Source organism: Apiospora marii (assembly GCF_038362585.1).
Source record: "Apiospora marii strain CBS 49790 chromosome Unknown utg000009l_segment0_segment0, whole genome shotgun sequence".
NCBI lineage: Eukaryota > Fungi > Ascomycota > Sordariomycetes > Amphisphaeriales > Apiosporaceae > Apiospora > Apiospora marii.
The window spans coordinates 3,788,380-3,806,933 of record NW_027117381.1 but is presented as its reverse complement, the minus strand read 5'-3'; the positions used below and the strand labels follow the sequence as shown (position 1 = coordinate 3,806,933).

The 18,554-nt window shown below is 53.4% G+C and overlaps 8 protein-coding genes across 8 annotated transcripts; 5 read left to right on the top strand and 3 right to left on the bottom strand.

Moving 5' to 3' along the window:
• Positions 1-29: 29 nt before the first annotated feature.
• PG985_012752 (uncharacterized protein) lies at positions 30-822 on the top strand (the record flags this gene model as incomplete). The annotated part of the gene is made up of 2 exons (XM_066832518.1): positions 30-205; positions 342-822. 2 exons carry the CDS (start codon positions 30-32, stop codon positions 820-822), a joined length of 657 nt encoding a protein of 218 aa, XP_066680568.1.
• Positions 823-1,871: 1,049 nt separating this feature from the next.
• On the top strand, positions 1,872-2,836 carry PG985_012751 (uncharacterized protein; the record flags this gene model as incomplete). Its single annotated transcript, XM_066832517.1, has 2 exons — positions 1,872-2,038; positions 2,173-2,836. 2 exons carry the CDS (start codon positions 1,872-1,874, stop codon positions 2,834-2,836), a joined length of 831 nt encoding a protein of 276 aa, XP_066680567.1.
• Positions 2,837-3,914: 1,078 nt separating this feature from the next.
• Positions 3,915-4,403, bottom strand: PG985_012750 (uncharacterized protein; the record flags this gene model as incomplete). Its single annotated transcript, XM_066832516.1, has 1 exon — positions 3,915-4,403. The coding sequence occupies one exon, from the start codon at positions 4,401-4,403 to the stop codon at positions 3,915-3,917; it is 489 nt and encodes a 162-aa protein (XP_066680566.1).
• A 656-nt stretch (positions 4,404-5,059) lies between these two features.
• PG985_012749 (uncharacterized protein) lies at positions 5,060-5,858 on the top strand (the record flags this gene model as incomplete). The annotated part of the gene is made up of 2 exons (XM_066832515.1): positions 5,060-5,241; positions 5,363-5,858. 2 exons carry the CDS (start codon positions 5,060-5,062, stop codon positions 5,856-5,858), a joined length of 678 nt encoding a protein of 225 aa, XP_066680565.1.
• A 1,343-nt stretch (positions 5,859-7,201) lies between these two features.
• Positions 7,202-8,927, top strand: PG985_012748 (major facilitator superfamily transporter; the record flags this gene model as incomplete). The annotated part of the gene is made up of 3 exons (XM_066832514.1): positions 7,202-7,511; positions 7,668-8,382; positions 8,498-8,927. 3 exons carry the CDS (start codon positions 7,202-7,204, stop codon positions 8,925-8,927), a joined length of 1,455 nt encoding a protein of 484 aa, XP_066680564.1.
• Positions 8,928-9,995: 1,068 nt separating this feature from the next.
• On the bottom strand, positions 9,996-10,250 carry PG985_012747 (uncharacterized protein; the record flags this gene model as incomplete). The annotated part of the gene is made up of 1 exon (XM_066832513.1): positions 9,996-10,250. One exon carries the CDS (start codon positions 10,248-10,250, stop codon positions 9,996-9,998), a length of 255 nt encoding a protein of 84 aa, XP_066680563.1.
• A 718-nt stretch (positions 10,251-10,968) lies between these two features.
• PG985_012746 (uncharacterized protein) lies at positions 10,969-12,423 on the bottom strand (the record flags this gene model as incomplete). Its single annotated transcript, XM_066832512.1, has 1 exon — positions 10,969-12,423. One exon carries the CDS (start codon positions 12,421-12,423, stop codon positions 10,969-10,971), a length of 1,455 nt encoding a protein of 484 aa, XP_066680562.1.
• A 595-nt stretch (positions 12,424-13,018) lies between these two features.
• PG985_012745 (heat shock protein SSB) lies at positions 13,019-16,902 on the top strand (the record flags this gene model as incomplete). The annotated part of the gene is made up of 2 exons (XM_066832511.1): positions 13,019-15,970; positions 16,171-16,902. The coding sequence occupies 2 exons, from the start codon at positions 13,019-13,021 to the stop codon at positions 16,900-16,902; spliced, it is 3,684 nt and encodes a 1,227-aa protein (XP_066680561.1).
• Between the last annotated feature and the right edge of the window lie 1,652 nt (positions 16,903-18,554).

Sequence of the window (18,554 nt, the reverse complement as noted above, 5' to 3'; positions counted from 1 at the left end):
CCCTACAATAACGAGGACGAATCAACATTATGGCTGAGCAATCCAAGAACACTAGCAACGACAATGCTGTTGATATGGAAGACGAAGAGCTCAAGCTCGCGATGGCGGTCTTGAAAGTCCTGAAGCCCGGTTTGAAAGCTGCCGACGTGGCCGACAACCTCGCTGCGGTCGCAGCTAAGCATGGCTTTGACGAGTCGTATACGAAGTATGTTTCTTCTGCCCTTTTTCCCTACCATCGCGCCTTCGCACCGCTTTCAGTGTACTCAAACTACCATTCCCATCACACATCCTCCCTACAGCTTCATGGGACACGCCTAACGCACATCTCTTGTTGTTAATAGGAAGAGATTCGACAAGATTCAGGCTAGCTACGCCGACTACAAGAGAAAGGAACCGCCTAAGGACATTGTGATCATGAGACGCCAGGGTCACGGAAAGCGCGCTGGCGCATCCGAAGACGACGACGAAAACACGAACAACAGCGGTACCCCCCCGTCCGTCCCGACCGCAACTCACACCGCCGTGCCGTGCCTCCCCGCACCGCATGTTCCTCATGTCAGCCGGCGAAGTCAGATTACCGCTCGAAGCGCTCGGGCTGCCGCCCGCGCTGCCAGGGATGCGGGCCACGCCACTGGAGAGAACATATCTTCTGCCGCACCTTCTCCAATCGGCACTCCGGCCAATCGAAGTGTCCCTACCGCCATTACCGCCCAGAAGCGAAAGCGGGATGCGTCCACCAGCCGTGACGCTAAGCGAAGCAAGGCCGCTGTCGCAGATGACGGCAATGGAGACAATAACCAGCCTGAGCAAGATGACGCCTAAACCGCGCCCATAGGACAGCAGACTTCGCGTTCTCGGTCAAAAGGCTTTGGTGCATTTGTGGAATTAGGGCCAAGCTTTGGTTGAGGATGCTGTTGTGGTTCTACGTATTTGGAGCACACATTCATTATGAGCTCTGTGAGTCTCGTTTTCAGTACTCAATAAACCTACATTCATACATACATCCAGACGTACACACTTGTCTTTGCCTTTGAGTAGTTCAGCTAGTAAGAGTAAGGAACCATGGCACATGGATAGGCACGATTGCTTTTGGTAGATACTGTAGTATGCCTATTGGCAGTACAGTTGTTCTTTTCTTTTTGACCTTGAGTTGTGTGTCTTGCTGCTTGAATGCCTTCATCTTTTGGTAAGAGTATGACGAATCAGGAAGGGTCTTAGGTTTGAAGGCGTTCCTATACTGAGTGCTTAATATGATCCTTCAACATTCCTGGCAAAGACTTCAACGGGGGAGTAACACATATCTGACGAATACTGTTCGCCAGATGCGGTTTACGGGTCGTCTAGAAAACACCGAGTGAAACGTGAAGCACTTGTGTATGCTATTTAAATATTTTCTATTTTCTCTTATTCCTATAGAAACCGACCTAAACCCTAATCCAGCTTAGGCACTGTTGGTGGCCCATGCGTCAACATCGGTTGATAACGGAAATAGTTAGACTAGCTATCAATTAATCACCACCTTTCCCTCCCCAACTTCTACTGCTCTTCGGAAGATTTCCGCCGTGCTTGTTTTTAGCACCTTCTAGCTGATTGTTCACACTACTTACTACCTATCACGCACATAAAAGGACCCGGCTCCTCCCCTCAAGTCGGAGCTCAACCAAACCGTAAGCATTCAACCTTTTACCGGCATTGAAACCAGGCAAAACAGGCCGTTTCTGCTTCACGAGTAATCGATTCCTGGAAAAGAAGGTTGTACCACACACCAGCATCGGATCATCTTTGGGAGTTCCATTGCTTTCTTGCGCTTTTCGTACTCACATCGCAACCCATCGTCACTACCAGCACTCTTTCCATTAAAGGAGAAAACCATGCCTGGCACCCGGGACAATCAGGCTGGCGAGGCCAACAAAAGCAAGGCCATGAGCGAGGATCTCAAAATAGCCATGGGACTTATCGAGAGCCTGTATCCCGAGTTCAAACTCAAGAACTGGCAGGCGATCGCGGACGAGAACCGCAACAGCCTGGCGACGGTCAAGTAAGTCACTGCACCATTGCCACCATGGTCGTGGACTGCCTACAACGCGCTCTGAGGTCAATAGACACATTCTTATTCGCCGCCCCCTTGCAACTGTAAGTGCGTCGACTGACAAGTATCGTCCGTTTTTATAGGCAGCGGTTCCCGAAGACCATAGACAAGTACAAGGAAGCATCTCAAGGCGACCTGAACACTCCCAACAGCACAAGCGTCCCTGTTGCTGCTGCCCCTCGTCCGCCACAGGCCCCTGTTGAAGGTACCCAGAGAAACCTCAATCGCACCGCCCCTGATGAATATGAGGATGAAGAGCACGACGACGAGAGCATGCCTCCCCCGCCGCCTCCTAAGCGGGCCCGTCGCTCCACACGGAGCACTACAAAGGACCAGACCGTCTCGGGCACCGACGAAGACAGCATGCCTCCCCCGCCCACTCCAAAGCGGGCCAGTCGCAACACACAAAGCAACACAAAGGAGCAGACCGTCTCGGACACTGACGAGGACTTGTACGAGACGAACCTGCTCAAGTATGGCGGTCCTCGCGGATGGCCGGTGCCTGTGGACGACACCTTCAAGGAGTGGATCTTTCCTGGCGAGGGGCGTAAGGAGGCTAGGGAGAATTACCTGAGAGAGCAGCGGGAGTTGGCCGAAATCTACGCGAGACAGGCAAAGGAGAAGAACGGCCAGACTCCCACCCCCAGCCTCGGCTCCTCCCACGACAGGAAGGAGGCTCGTTCCAGGCTTTGCCGTGGGTGCAAGCACGGGGGCAAGCAACGCAAAGAGGATGAGAAGCAGGAGTAGGAGTTCATGTTATCTCCGGTGAGATAGCATGGGCTTAGTGTAGGATAAGGCATCATGGGCTGAATTTTGGGCTTGCTTGGAGGGTTTGCTGGTTTAATGTGTCATGAAAGGACCACATGGCAACCCTATAGCTTAGATAGTAGGCAGAATGCATCGATTTCTGCCATCCTACTTCTTTCATGTGTCTAGTTCAGTTATTACAACCCAGAAAAGAGTCGAGGACAACGGCAGTAACGTCCCGTCTGAGCTCACCGTCAGCAAACCGATTTGTTTTCAGTGCAGTGTCCTAAGCTTCACTTATGTCCCTTCTCTTCAGTGTACCATTAGTACATAGTGATCCAGCAGACGTAAGGAACGAGGGGCACTGCTATTAAGCTTAAGCTTAAGCTCTTCCAGTTAAGCTTACTACCCCGCGGTCTACTTCCTAAATCGGGACAAGTCCTCTGCTGCTGCTGATTGTTCCACCTCTCTCCAAGCACCACGAGAGGATAGAAAATTGCTGCTTTTAAGCTTACCCTTTCTACATCACTTCTCATCACATCGTCCTTCGGTTTCCTGCAGTTCCCTTTGTTTCCGCTAAGAGTTATTCAGTATGGCGAATAACTCCAAGAAAAACGAGAAGCCCGAAAAGGGCGGCGACAATGACGACCAGGTCGATGATGAGAATGGCAACGTTAACGACAGCAATGACGATGCCAGCTTCGCTGATCCTGGTATCAGTGACGATATGGCGCTTTGCATGACCGTCTTCGCCAATGGAAAGATAAATCTGGATGGCAAATGGGCTGGCATTGCCGCCGAATTTGGAAAGAGCGAGGATTTTGTCAGGTTAGCATCACACATCGTCATTGCAGATTGAGAGAAGCAACTAACATAGAAGTTTTTTTTTTTTTTTTTTTTTTTTATCACTTACAGAGAGCGCATGGGCAAGATTCAAGATGGATACCTTGAGGCCATGAAGGACTACGTCCCGCCCCCGGTCAACACCCAGAAGCGCAACCGGGGTGAAAAGAGCGCCAATCAGTCCCCTCGGAACACCAAGCGACGCATTTCCATTCCCAGGGACGATGCAGATGACTCAGACGACGGTGAGAACGTCCCGTCCGTCAGTACCGCTGGGAAGACGAGCTCGGCCCCGACCCGACGTGGAGTCGCCAGAAAGACGCGGGCTACTCACCAAACCGCCATCCATGAGCCGAAGGGTGACGGTGACGATGTCTCGCCCACGAAGAACGTTCACGAGAACCGAGGACGAAGCGCCAAACGTGCCAAGACAGAGAAGAAGCAAGCTGGCGAGGAGGAGCCCACCCGCCAGACTCAGGCTCAGGCTCATCCGGAGCCTCGCCCCGTCGATTCGTGGACATACACTCCAGATCCGTCTGATCCTTTCGGTATCAATGCTTGGCATGCAGAGTACAACAGACGTCAGGCCCACATTGAGGCCGCACAACGCGACGGGGCGGTTCGAAACGAACGGGGCGTTCCTCTTCGCGAAGAGCACGAGCTTCAGAATGACGAGCCCGAGGAGGATGAGGAAGATTTGTATGACTAGAGATAGATATTGCATGAGGGTATTCCACGATCCAGCTTGCCCAGCTGTCTGTTGCACTGCGAGGTCATACGAACAGACAGATTAATAATGACACTAATGCCCTACCCATGCTTCTATTTGTGACTTTTGTGTGTGAATGATTTGATGCTTCTGTTCAGTAGACTTCCACTTTCGACCTATCTTTGAGGGTGCATGGCGCTGTAGTACCACGAATTCCTCGTCTTCCTTGTGCTGGATGTGGGTAGACGCGGTTTATTTCTCCTTATCTGCCTCTAACAGTCTCGCGGGTCAGTATGGTAGTGCTCTCCTCTTATCACCTGAGCTGATTCCAAAGCATAGAAGGCCTAATAGCAGTATTGATTCTATATAAGTCTTGTGGAAATTGAATACAACCAAATTTGGCTTAGGCAGGTTTTTGGCTGATTCTCAATAGGACGTACCGCCCACTACGCCTACATAAGGGCCATTTGTCTCGCCTCAAACCTAGCTCCAACCCTCCCACAAACAACCAACCTTTTCTGACCATCTTGGAGCTTGAATTTGTACCAACAAATTCTGCTTCGGATATTCCTTGACAGTTGCTTCCTCTTCTTGTCCGCTTCCCTCAACCCAGGACACTTCTGTTACCTTACATCACATTGCTGCATAGGTAACAGCAATCAATCGTCAAGATGTCTAACGCGCCCAACCGGCCGTGGGTTCCGGAGCCGTCCAAGGACACCGGTCCACATGATCCTTTGAGCGATGACATGAAGCTCGTCTTGGCTGCTTATCGAAGCGCCAAGCCCAAGTTCGAGGTCAAAGGCTGGGCTTCCATTGCTGCCAAGAGGGGAATGAGCGAGGCGACCGCTAAGTAAGTCAATCCCATGAGTCTTTTCCAATCACATCAAACTACGTCCCACGACCTCTAAAGATTTTAATCACATCTGTGTTGATGGATGAGTAAACTGACAGCTGATTTCCTTGATTGATAGGCAGCGATTTGGAAGCCTCAAGAACAAGTACTTGGACGAGAAGGCAGAAGCCGCTCAAGGTGCCCCCGCCAGTACTGCTCCCACCGCTGCTGCCTCTGCCGCCACTGCTCCCTCCGTCAGTGGTCCCTCCGCCGGCGCTCCAATTGCCGATGTCCCTTCTGTCAGTGCCACCGTCGGTACTGCCACCGCCGCCCCGGCCCCCCTCTCTGCTCGCCGGAACCCGCCCCGAGCCGCCCAGAGTGGCTCCAAGCGTACCATCCCTCATGAAAATGAGGATGACCAAGGCGATGAGGACGGCGAGATGCCCCCTCCTGCTCCTAAGCGGGCTCGTCGCTCCGCAGACGACAGCACCACCTCGGGCACAAAGAACGAGTCAGTAGACGAGGAGGACGGCGAGGATGACGAGAATTCCGTTCCGGCCCACCATCGTTTCACAGATCCGAAGGCGTATGTTTTCCCCAACTTGGTCAGATCCAGCCAGCCCTCCAACCAGTGACGGTCTGAAACTGACTTTGCCACCAGCAATAAGTAGGACACGGGAGGCGCCATAATGGAACGCCATTGCGAGGACTACGAGGAGGGTCAGAATGAGAAGGATTGAGATGGCTTTGTATAAATGGATACGGGGACAGTTTGATGGTTTGCCAGTATCATATGGCAAAACAGAACAAACGGCAAACCACACGGCCATAACATAGAGCAGACAGAATTCAACAACCTCTGTCATCACACTTCTTTCAGGGACTTCGTTGAAATGCATCGTGAAATAAAACTTGTGGTTTTATAGACTGGCTGATCGTGATTCGATCACAAGCCAACATCCAATGACTGCTAGCTGACATCGGGTTTTTGCGAAGTTGAATCTCCATCTTATCAAGGTTATAGAAAAGCACATAAGGAAGGAGAAAAAATGGTTCAACCAGTTTAAAACACTTTGCTTTGCTTTATGCGATTCTGAGAATGCCATCCAAATCTCCTGTCATACATATGAGATGAAGTTGTCGCTTGGCTATCGATAAAGGACAAAGCCACCCGGGCTAAGCCACGCCGGGCCGATCCCGCACCTGCAAGCCTAACTCTGTTTGACCAAAGTGGCGGGCCCTTCGCCCCAACCTTACGAGTTTATATTGACAACATTTGCTCACCCGCCCTGAATTTTACCCAATCGCAAGCGCCGACTCTTGCCTCACTTGCACCCGTCCCAGGGGGGATGGTATTCTCCGAAAATAGCACTTACCCCTCTGACTGTACTTACTGCCCAGTCCCCAGCCGAAGCCGGATTGACGTCAACTGAGTCAGACGGTGTGAGAAATCTCACATACGACGCGGCCAGGCCCAGACTGCCGGCCAGCCAAACGCGGCCTAGAAAGCCAGGTCCGGTGGGGAAAGCGACCCTTGGGACTTTCTGTCTTGAGGCTAGCGGGATGCGCTGCGAGAGCGGGGCCTGTGGGGCGCCCTCGCTCTTATTCCCGGCGCTTTCGACCACTCGGGGCCCCGGTCTCGCATCGGCTGCCGACGGTGCTTATCAAAGGGGGTCGGTCGTATATCCGACCCAGCGGGGTCCCCAGTTTCTGAAAATAAAATTTACAAATAATTTGCTCTTTCGCCCGCGCGCTCTGAGGTAAACATGCGCCCTACCTCGATGACACCACCACCACCATTACCACCTCCTCGACGTACTCCTCTCTCTTAAAATATCTTTTTCTTTCGTCATTTCATTTAGCCTAAAACCCCTTTCCTATACGGACGGTTAGCTCGGGGCAGGTTTGACCATTATATATCGCGATAACCACCGCTTTCGCTTAGCGCTTGACCATATTTCTGCATCCTCTGCACAAAATGGCTTCAATTGGCGCCGACTCCAGCCTGGCCATGGCCGAGCTGGAAAAAGTGCAGACCCCCCGTAAGTCGCATCATCAAGATACTTCACCAACAAGCATCGTTACCCTCCCTGGTCAGATCACTGAATCTGGAAGTAAGACCGAGAAGGAAGCCGGCGGTCCGCCGAACAATGAGGGCCCAACCAGCAGCAGCGTCGAGTCTTCCGACGTCGAAGATGAGGACGAAACCCCCGATGGAGGCGCCAAGGCTTGGCTCATGATCCTGGGTGCCTGGTGCTGTTCTTTTTGCAGCTACGGCTGGCTCAATAGTAAGTTTTCCCCATGTGTCTTTCGTCTCCTCTTTCCCCGTCCCATCTAGTCCATCCCCCACACTTTCATCGGGGCGGAATGCGGGTCGGCCGATCGACCCCGAATCCCTAATCCAACGACCTGCCGCTAACGCGTCCCGTGTTTCTTCCCTCCAGGCGTCGGCATCTTCCAGCAGTACTACGAGACCGGCCCACTTTCGGACTACTCCCCTAGCACGATCGCCTGGATCACGTCGCTGCAGATCTTCTTCCTCTCCTTCCTCGGCCCCGTCATCGGCCGCCTCAACGACACCTACGGCCCCCGCGTCCTGGTGGCCGTCGGCTCCTTCCTGCACGTCTTCGGCCTCATGATGTCCTCGCTCTCCACCGAGTACTACCAGATCCTCCTGTCGCAGGGCGTCTGCTCCGCCATCGGCGTCTCCGCCATCTTCCTGCCCGCGCTGGCGTGCGTGAGCGGCTGGTTCAGCAAGCGCCGCGGCCTCGCCTTCGGCGTCCTCTCCACCGGTTCTAGTCTGGGCGGCGTCGTTTTTCCGTTGATCATCTCCAACCTGCTGCGCACCGTCGGCTACGGCTGGACCCTGCGCATCTGCGCCTTCATGATCTTGGCGCTGTTGTTCGTGGCCAATGCCTTTGTGCGCCGACGGCCTACGCCCGAGTCCGCGGCTAATCGGCAGCGCGGGTTGGGCGGCATGACCCGCGCCCAGATGATCAAGCCTTTCCGCGAGCGGGCGTTTCAGATTCTGCTGTTGGGGCAGTTCATCATTCCCTATGGGCTTTACGTTCCTATCACTTATTTGCCTAGCGCTGCCGTGGGGGCGGGCATGAGTGAGAGCCTGTCGCAATACTTGGTCACTTTTTACAACGCCGCAAGGTAAGCTACCCAAGTCGTCGCCCCAACTACCTTCCTCCTCCACCTCGAGCCACCTTCCTCCACCTCGATACTATTTGAGTCATATCACTAACAATTGTGCTTCACTTGCTCGCAGTCTCGTCGGTCGTGCCAGCTCCGGCTACCTCTCCGACAAAGCCGGCCGCTTCAACGTCTTCTGCGGCGCCTGCTCCATCGCCAGCATCCTGGTCCTCGCCATGTGGATCCCCGGCAGCACCGACGCCGTCCTCATCGCGTTCGCGGTGCTGTTCGGCGTGTCGTCGGGGGCCTACATCTCGCTCATGGCCGCGCTCGTGTCGTCCGTCTCGCCGCTCGAGGAGCTGGGCTACCGCAACGGGCTGTGCTTCCTGGCCGGGTCCGTCGGCGGGCTTACTACGTCTCCTATCGCGGGTGCTATCCTCGAGAGTCCCATTGGTGGCTGGATGGGGCTCAAGGTGTTCTCGGGCGTTATGATGTTTATTGGGACGGCTGTCACGTTCGCGGTTAGGATCCAGAAGACGGGACTGAAGTTTTGGGTGGCTTTCTAGAGGGAAGCTGTCTGGGCTTCGAGACAAACGAATGGCAGGCTTTTGGCTGGCCAGGTTGTGATAAACATATCGACTATCAATGATGCTTATCCAGGGCCTTTAATATTGGAACTGGATTGCTTGAGATAATGACATCATGCACAAAAGCTGGAAAGAGTCGAGTTTGGAAAGATCTGAGGAGTTGGGATTAGAGGACACATAGAACGAATGATACAAGCAGGGTGTCAATTTCACGTGCTCACTTCTTATAGCCTGGAAGAGGCCATCATAACAATGGGATTCCACTTCATCCTTTTCCTTTGCAAGCTGCGATGAAGTCTCTTCCTGGATTGGATTCGCATCTGACGCACCGTCCTCTTTTCAGGCTTCTGAGGATGCCAGCGCTTTTTTGACGGCTTTGTTGGTCAGGTTTTGTTGCACACTCTGCAGCAATTGTTTTCGGACGGACCCGGGTTTACCGATGGGGGCGGGGTGAAATGAAATGGGAAGTCGATTAAGGGACTCGATGAAGGTAACCTTGCAAGATTGCGGTCGAGGTCAACATTCTCCAGGTTGGGAATGAATTGCACCGTGGTGGCGTTAGACCCTACCCCGTCGATGCTATGGGGATCAAGCTCGTGAGAGAGTTTGGACGTGAACTACACGGGGTCTAGATGGAGATGAAGAACGGAGCGCCGGGTCGCGAGGCAAATGTAGCAAACGACAGATGAAATGAGAGTAGACCAGAATGCGTCGTTGATAGGTAGGATGAGGTAACACAACATAACAACGGTCGCTTGCGGAGCGAAAGGCTGCAGTAAATCTAGCAGGGATTCTGCTGAAGTAGGCATATTACATTGATATACCTCGTACGTAGAGAGTGTAGGATGGGTCCTTGGCTTCGAATAACTAAGCAATACGCTGTGGCTTTATGACACAGTACGAAAAGGGTCAACTTAATACATCATTACTACACGTAGCAAGACACAAGCAATAGTTCCAACTCCAAGTTACACAACTTCTCATTTGCTATCTCGCGACTAACCTACCTATCTTCATTTTGGAAAGCGCCGTTCGGGTGTAAGACTACTAATTCCCCCCATCCCTGCGGGTGGAAGGTACGACCGGACAAGTAGTCATCCACTGCACCGGGTGCGGGAACCTGAAGCCCTCGCAGCCTTTTTCCTGGGTCAAGTGCAGCTCCTTGACATAGATGGTCTCGGGTACAGCAATGTCACCCTTGGGGGCAGGCTTGACAGGCTCGCATCCTTCGCAGCGCTCGATCCGGAAGCCGTGGATCTTGTTTTGATGCGCGTCGCACCTCCACAGCTTTATGTTGCACATGATTGGGTGTAGGATTCTTTCTGAAAGAGCGTTTGTGTTGAATTCTGGGATAGTGTTAACACTGAACAAGGTGAGCTGGTACTATTACAATGCATCACTGGAGATAGGGCTGTGTCTTGACTTATATATATACATACATGGACATACATAGCAACAATGCCTATGTAGTCGATAGTTAACAAAGGACCACGCAATTACAATACAAGGTCCAAAAGAGGTGTTCCATAACAAAGTCGTTTTCACTGGGTTTCCTTGCCATCAACCCGAGGCGTAGATATTGAATCAATAATAAAGAGCAATAAAGACTCCGTAAGTTGTCAAAGACGACATGGTAAAGATGGTGCATTTCTCGCAATTTGCCTCTCGCTCAATCAGTAAACGGTGTCCACGTATGCCCCGAATCCGTCGACTCAAACATTTAGCACCTCCAATTTCTGCAAAACACCTTCCCAAAAGTCCGCGACAAACCTGCTCTCCTTGGGCGACTCGTTTGATCCGTCATCACCCGACGTAAAGTCGCCGCTGAGACACGACTTCACGCAAGCGGCGTATAGCGCTCCTGTCTCTGCCTCCAACTCGTCAAGTTGTTCTTGAGCCAGGAGTCGACTGCGAACCGACTTCACCGCAGATGTCCTGAGTCGTGGCCCCTGTGCCGAGGGGACAGTCTCGATGCCGAGAAGTGCGTTCACGGGACGCCACATCCCAATCTCGTATAGAATCACCCCAGACTATAGACATCATACAGCTTGCGGAAGCCCCGGCGGCCCTCCCGAGGGAAGTCGAACTGGGTATTGGGGTGACGGTACAGATCGTGCCAGGGATTACCGGTGGGCCGTTCCGTTGTCTCGTCTGTGGCGGCGGGTCGGGAGTAGTCGAATCCGCATAGGAATAGACGTGGTGGCTCAGCATTTTGGGCATTTCGAAACTCTACCGGTCCTTCAAAGACAATTTTTTGACTGCGCAAACCCTTGTGCAGCCACTGCATAGCGTGGAGGTACCAGATGGAAGAGGCCAGGAGCCGACCTATCTGGATGCGAGCCGTCAAAGATGGCTTCTTCATCTCGGACAAAAGGCTAAGAAGGGAGACAAGTTGCTGTGTAGTCTGTGCTGAAACGTTGATGGGTTTGTAAATAAGCCCAAGTCGGCACTCATTCGCATCGAGGACATAGCCAACGCAGTCAGGAACGCGGAACTCGGGGGGTTTGTCTTCGGCTCGTAGCAACTTGGCCATCTGCGCGATGCGACGATGAGCAAGTGCTGGTGGCTCACGACTGTCTTCCATTCCTTCCTCATCTTCTTCATCGCGATCTTCGACCTGGGGCTCGTAGTATCGCCACTCCACCCAAACTGACTGGCCTTCATATAGCCCGCAGGAAAACTGTTCTGGGGTGTGTGCTTCTTTGAGCGTCTCAAGCTCGAGGCCTTCCAGAGAAAGGCGGGTGTCTTCGATTAGTGGCGAGAGCGATTTATGGTCCGTGTTGCCTAGTTCAACGGCCAGATTGAGTGTCCTGAAACGCGTGAGCCGCTCAAACCTCTCTGCGTATTTCTGGCCACTGTCCAGAGACAGGGAACGTAGATGGTGTCGGAACTGCGCATTGACCATTTCCTGCGAGTTCAGAAGGGCTAGCAGGTCATCCACCTTGGTGCTGACTTGCAAAACTTGCATGAGCGTGATTTCCTGCTTTTTTAGTAGCTTCTCTCGGTCGTAGGATTCCAGAAATGATATCATGCCGTCATTGAGTCTGCCGAGGTTTGCCAGAAGCTCTTCAAACTTGTCGTTGTCTAGAGCGCTCCATCTAAGCCGCCTCGGGACCTTTCTGGTTTTCTCAAAGAATACCAAAGCTCGTTTCTCAAGCCGTGCGTATCGATCGGGTACTGGGGTGTTTCCCGAAGTTTGGCTGCTTGGTGGCTCTATCCCGGTCTTGCTTGACCCTTCTGCAATGCTGAATTCGAGATTGTAAAGACTCTTGAGCCTCGCCACATCTAACAAGAGCGTCTCGATCTCCTTCAGGGTGTCGATTATAGTGTGTCGATTGAAGCGCATGGCGGGCTTTAGCTGTGCTTCTTCCTCGGAAATGCCGGCGAGTATGGCCCAGCCAATGAGCTTATCTTTTTCCATCTTCAACCGTACAAGCAGATGGCCACTTGTCTTGGGCATATCAATTGCTCCCATGATCAATCTGTAGCCTTGGATGAATCAGCATATAAAAATCTCATCTCAGGTATAGAGTGTTGTGGAATTGAAAGCCACTCAATACCTTTGACGCAACCTGAAAATACCTCAAAGGCAAGAGATGCGACACCTATCCCGAGACCAACAGCTTCTGCCATGTTCAAAGATGGGCTTCGGTACGAGCTAGTACAGAAAGGTTAACATGAACGTTGACATGCAATCGTATGTTGTGCGACGGGCGGATGAGCTAGCAGTGAATCACTGGTGGTGGAGAGTTGGGGGAGGGGATCGCTGTCTGACCTTGAAAGCCTGTCTGTTGAATTCGGTGGAATGTGCGGCCGAGGGGCCTCCAACTAATCTTGGCTCATCGCCATAGTGGGCGCAGCGTTTTCGGTCTGCATGAAGAGGGGGGCGAAGTAACGTACGACTGGCAGCGCTGATTGGGTACGGCAGGTGTAAGCTGCAGCACAGCCAGAACCCGAAGAGGCTGAGAATGTCAGTCGACGTTTAAATCATTCGTTTCCCCCTTCGCGCCATCACAGTCACTCTCGTTTCATTCCTTTCCAACGTACATGAAATACACTACCTTTTCACAATGACCGACCAACTCGCCCGTGTGTGGCCTATCGGGATTGATATAGGCACATCTCACATCCGTGCGGCCGTCTATCGCGAGACAGATCAAGGATCTTGGAAAGGGGATCTGATACCAGATGAGGACGGTAACACTTCTCTTTCATCCCATCTTGCTTTCAGCGACAAGACCACCGCCCGTCTCTTCGGAGAGAGGGCCAGGGTAAGCGCCGCCAAGAATGCAGGGAAGACAGTATGTGGCGTCAAACGCTTCATTGGGTATTACGTGTCCTCGAAAGAATGGGAGGCATTTGCATTCAAAGTCATCAACGACCCCAGGGGGAGGGGCTCGCCGAGCTTGGTACTCGAGGTTGGGAATGAGAAGCGGATATTCTCTCCTCTTGAGGTCATGGCCATGCTACTTGCTCAGGTTAGAAGGAACGCCATGGCCTATCTTGGGCCCTACGGGTTCCGTGCCATGGTCAACGTCCCGTCATGCTTCACTCACGAACAGAGGAGTATGGTACAAGACGCCACCGAGGCCGCCGGATTCGGGGTCATCAGACTTGTGCCTACCCCTTACGGTATCCTGGCAACGCGTACCATAGAACAGCTGCGGCAGCATGAAAAGCCGTTGACAAAAGTCTTGGCCATCGACATAGGTGCCGGGTTCGCCAACATCGCAATCGCAACCATGGTACAGGGCGCCTTCCACATGGACGTCACCGAGTCTGCCCGCTTCGGTGGTAACGATCTTGATAGCGTCCTGTGGCATCACCTGAAGGCGCAAGCAAAGCGCCAGGGGTTGGACATGCATAATGGTCCTGGAAAGCGACGGGCCAGACAAAGGCTTCTCACTGCCTGCGAAACTGCCAAGCGTGCATTGTCAGATATGAGCCAGACCGAGGTTCTTATTGAGAACTTCTGGGCCGGACAGGACTTCAGGGCTGTAGTGACGAGGCAGGAGTTCGATCGCATATGCAGCAATCGCTTCCAATCAATAACATCTGCCCTTGAAAGAGCGCTTTCGTCTGCCAAGCTTGGAAGGAAACAAATTGACGAGGTTATTGCTTCTGGGGGCACTTACCGGATACCCAAAATTCGTAAGATGCTCGACGGCTTCTTCCGCGGGTGTCCATCGATCAGATACCTGAACCAAGACGAGACCGAGGTGACTGGCATGGCCTACATGGCGTCCCTGTTGTTCGACGACCCAAAGACAAATCTACGGCATATGCCCCACGCACTCGCCGCAACCGTTGTTACGCCCTGGAGCATCGGCATCAGCACAGGCGATGAGAAAATGACGCCGATCTTGCCACGTCACTCCAATCTGCCTACGGAACAAATCATATCCATCACGTGGGATCCCCATGGCAAATGCCCACGAATCGCGGGGAGTTGGCCCAGCTTGGCAGCAACAACTGGCCTTCGGCGAAAGCCTGGTCCAGCCCCAGTTCATGTGTTCGAAGGCGATCAAGACAAGGCCACGGACAACGCATGGCTTGGTACCATTGATATCGAGTCCCTGCTTCCTGACATTATCAACTGCGAGTTCAAGATACAGGTGGCCGTGAGGATTGGCCAGTTCCACCCCATCGTCCGTTTTCGAGAGGAGATCTCGGGCAGAACGATAGTTCGAGAGCTCAATCAGATGGGGCGACTGCCAAAATACCAAGTGGCCAATATGGTTGCCAATGAGCAGCGATACCACCACACTGATGTCGCTGAAGTCGACAGGGTTCGGACGCGAGCAAGTCTGGACGAACAGATCGGCAAGTTACAACTCGAGGTGCAAAACATGTCATCGCCGCCTGCCCCTGCTGCCAGTTTGGATAGGATAGATGCAATGCAAGCCTGGCTCGACTCGGAACAATCAGCCCCTATCGAAAGCTACAACATGCTCCAAGGGGAACTTACAGAGTTGCGTCAAGCCATTCAGAGGCTCGTCATCTCTCATTCTGGCGTGCCCGCCGTGAGCCCAAAACCAACTGATTTCGGAGTCAACAAGCATCCGCCTGTCCCGAAGTGGCCGTCTATTGATATGTCGCGTAAGGGACCTCTTCCTGCAATGTGCGAAGATGCCTTGACTACGGACGAAGTGATAGAGGGCTCAGTGATATATGCGACACGAGCTAGAAATCCGCTTTGCACACCACCAATCGTAGATCCGGTCCCGGAGGGCACAGATAGTTCGAAAATCGCACGCGAACCACTACTTAGAAAGTCGGCGGCTGAGGAGGAGACAGTAGCTCAGGTGATTGAGCCTCCAGAATTGCCCAGTGATAGCTTATCCGACCTCTTGGACAAAGAGACTATCCGGCCTCAGCAACCGGCGCCAAATGGAGCCCAACCTCGGCGTAGCCACGTTGGACCGGGAGTTTCAGGACAGTCTAGGCACTCAAGTCCGCAGGTTGCATCGGGTCAGATAAAGGAGTCGTTGGCCGCCACCCCGGTGTTAGCCCGGAGCGAAGTGGCACCTCCTGTGCAGCCCGGGATCGCAAATGGTACCACACGAGCTACAGCTGTGACGAATGCGTCTTCGCTAGACTTCAATGCCAGACTTCCTAAGCCTCACCAAGTACCGACCACTCCATATACGGATATGGACTTTGAGCGAATCTCCACGTACCTACGCGCCAGTAAACAGGAGGGTTGGTCCACAGTTCCCAGACTGTTTACTGTCCTCACCCTTATCAATTGCACCGACGCTCTCAACATCTTCATGCAGAACGGTATGAGTGATATGTGGTTCCCCTTCGACACGGACACGTTGCCCCCCGTGCTGCAATCATCCACCAAGGCCCGCTTCCTCGAAATCCAGAAGGTCGTATACGAAAACTCCAAGGCGCACCAGCTTGAGTCGGGAGCCAAGCCGCACGCGTTCTTCGACAAGGATGATCACATCCCCTTCGTCTCCAAAATGAAGATGGGAAGAGGGGCCCATGGGACCGTGGACAAGGTAATAAGCACGGTTAGTTACAGGGAGTACGCGAGGAAAACTTTCTGCAGACCCAAGGCCGGAAAGCAAAGCCTCGACACATTCAAGAATGAGCTTAAAAGCTTGAGGAGAATAAGACATAGGCACTGTGTATCATTGGTAAGCTACGATCATTTGACACTACTCTCCTCATCGATGATCCGACAGACATGAATGCTAAAAGATTACCATAGGAGTCGACATATGCCAGTGTCAAATTCTTCGCCATGATTCTCTCCCCTGCAGGCGACTGCAATTTGGATGAGTACTATGTCATGGCGGGAAGTGACCCGAACAAGGTATCGATGATCCGCAGCTTTTACGGCTGCCTGGCCAAAGCGGTTCAGTACCTGCACGACCGTCAAATACGGCACCGGGATATCAAGCCACAAAACATCATCGTCAAGGACGACGAGGTGTACCTGGCCGACTTCGGCATTGCCTACAGCTGGGAGGACCTCACCGGCGGCACGACGACGGCCGATTCTGGCAAGACCCGTATGTACGCGGCGCCCGAGGTGATGCAAAGCCAGCCGCGCAACGAGGCGGCCGACATCTGGTCCTTGGGCTGCGTCTTCTTCGAGATGGCCACCGTCATCAAGGGCCGAACGGTCGCGGACCTGCGCGACACGCACTTCCTGCCCCGCACCGAGAGCCGCTTCTTCTGCCACAACGTCGAGCACCTGGCCGCGTGGGCCGAGTCGCTGCGCGCCCACGGGCACCCGGAGGACGACATGGCCTTCGGGTGGGCCCGCCGCATGCTGCAGGAGCAGCCCGGCAAGAGGCCCACTGCCCGCAGCCTCTGCAACTTCATTGCCGAGGAGTCGGCCGCGTGCGGCCTCATGTTCTGCGGGACGTGCTGTGGGGACGGGTTCGAGACCGTGACGGATCTTGGGGAGGAGCAGGACCCCCTGTGGGACTTTTGAGGCTCGCGGGCTGAGCATGATTCAAATACGTTTTTACGATCGGCGAATATTGAAGAACCGTACTCAACTTCATCGTCACAGCAATTTGTCTAATGATAGTATATACCCTTTCTCTATTAGCCAGAGTATTTCGATATTTAGGCGTTGAAACCGATTCATACTCGCCAGAAATTAGTCCATATCCAGTTTTCCTTCTTGGGGATCGTGAGTGAAGCTGGATCTACGTGTCGTCCACTGGTTCACCTCAATGTCAAAGACGCGGCAAGGGCCTAGTCCCGAAATAAGCCGTATACCTGTGACATTAAGCATCGTGGCAATGCAAGAGTCGGTGTCGTAGTTACGGCGTCATGTTTTTGAGACACATCCTGTGCGTGGACAGGTTCGAGACCGTGGTCGACGACCAGGACGTCATGTGGGACTTTTCAGCCTCGAGACGCAGCTCTTCTAGTGCCGATGCCGCCGGAAACTCACGATCCCACTAAGGCAGGTACCCCAAGGTGCATCGGTTTTAGCTCATTTGCTGCACTGTATCCACCAGGAAGAGACAAAGACGCGTTACTGCTTCGCATATCCTAACGATCACATGACCATGCCTTAAAGACGCATTCTTCGGTCTCCACCATGACTGTTTTTTTCCCTCGATGCCAAGGCTGTCGATCGATCTACATCGATGACAGGCCGACCCAAATGAAACGAGCTGGCAATTGGCACAGAACAAACCCGCCCCTGGCATCGATTCAGCGTCGAGGACAAGAGCGAGCTGCTAGGCCCCATCCGGGCGCTGGCCGGCTAGTCAGGAGCCTGGCGAGGGGCGTTTCATCGGGGGCTAGCGGCCCCCGAGCAACGCCGTTGAAAAAAGTCCAAGCGACCCCACGACGCGGAGTGGCCACTTTGCCGCGTCCAGCTGCCTGCCCCCAGATGCACCAAAAGGCCACTCGCTCGTCCGATGATGCCCGCTGATCAGGGCAGCTGCTAGCGGCCTGCACCGTTCGCCAAGCGGCGGCAATGCCGCAGGATCATCCGTCAGGTGTCCTCCCCTCCAGGCTGCCCTCCGTCATTGACAACCTTTGAGTTCATCCCATCTGCACCCTGGAAGGGGTTCTGGCCCCCTTGATCCGCGCTGACTCGGAGGCCTCGAATCATCCAACATTCGTCTCTGTGTCCCTTCTGCGCCGATATGCCCTCATGCCGCCAAAGATGGGTTGGATTTAAGGTTTTCGTGTGTTACACAACGGCCTGGCGCTACGGCCCCAGCCAAAGCCAGGGCTGTCTGTCTGTTGTATGTCACTGCTCCGTCCAGAAAAGAAGGCGGATGTTCTGCCCGCGCGCATTAGCAGCGGTAGCGTGGGCAAGTCAGGCGCTCTCTCTTCTCTTTGCTCGTTTAAAGTTAAGGTCCACGCCCGCTCTTTGGTCCTGTTGTCTTTTTCTTCTTTTGGACTTTGGAGTAAACTTTCCGTCTGTCTGTTCGTTTTTCTTCATCCGTCGCAGCCAGAAAGGAGGGAAGCTGCGATGAGTGAAAGTTTTGCTGTGGCGTCTCTTTTTATACCAATTTGATTCCCTTGACGTTTTCAGGGGAGAAACCGACCGAAGTAATATACCCAAACTTTCCCCGTTTGGTTTCAGACCTGACCCCCCTCCCACCTTCTTTGGCT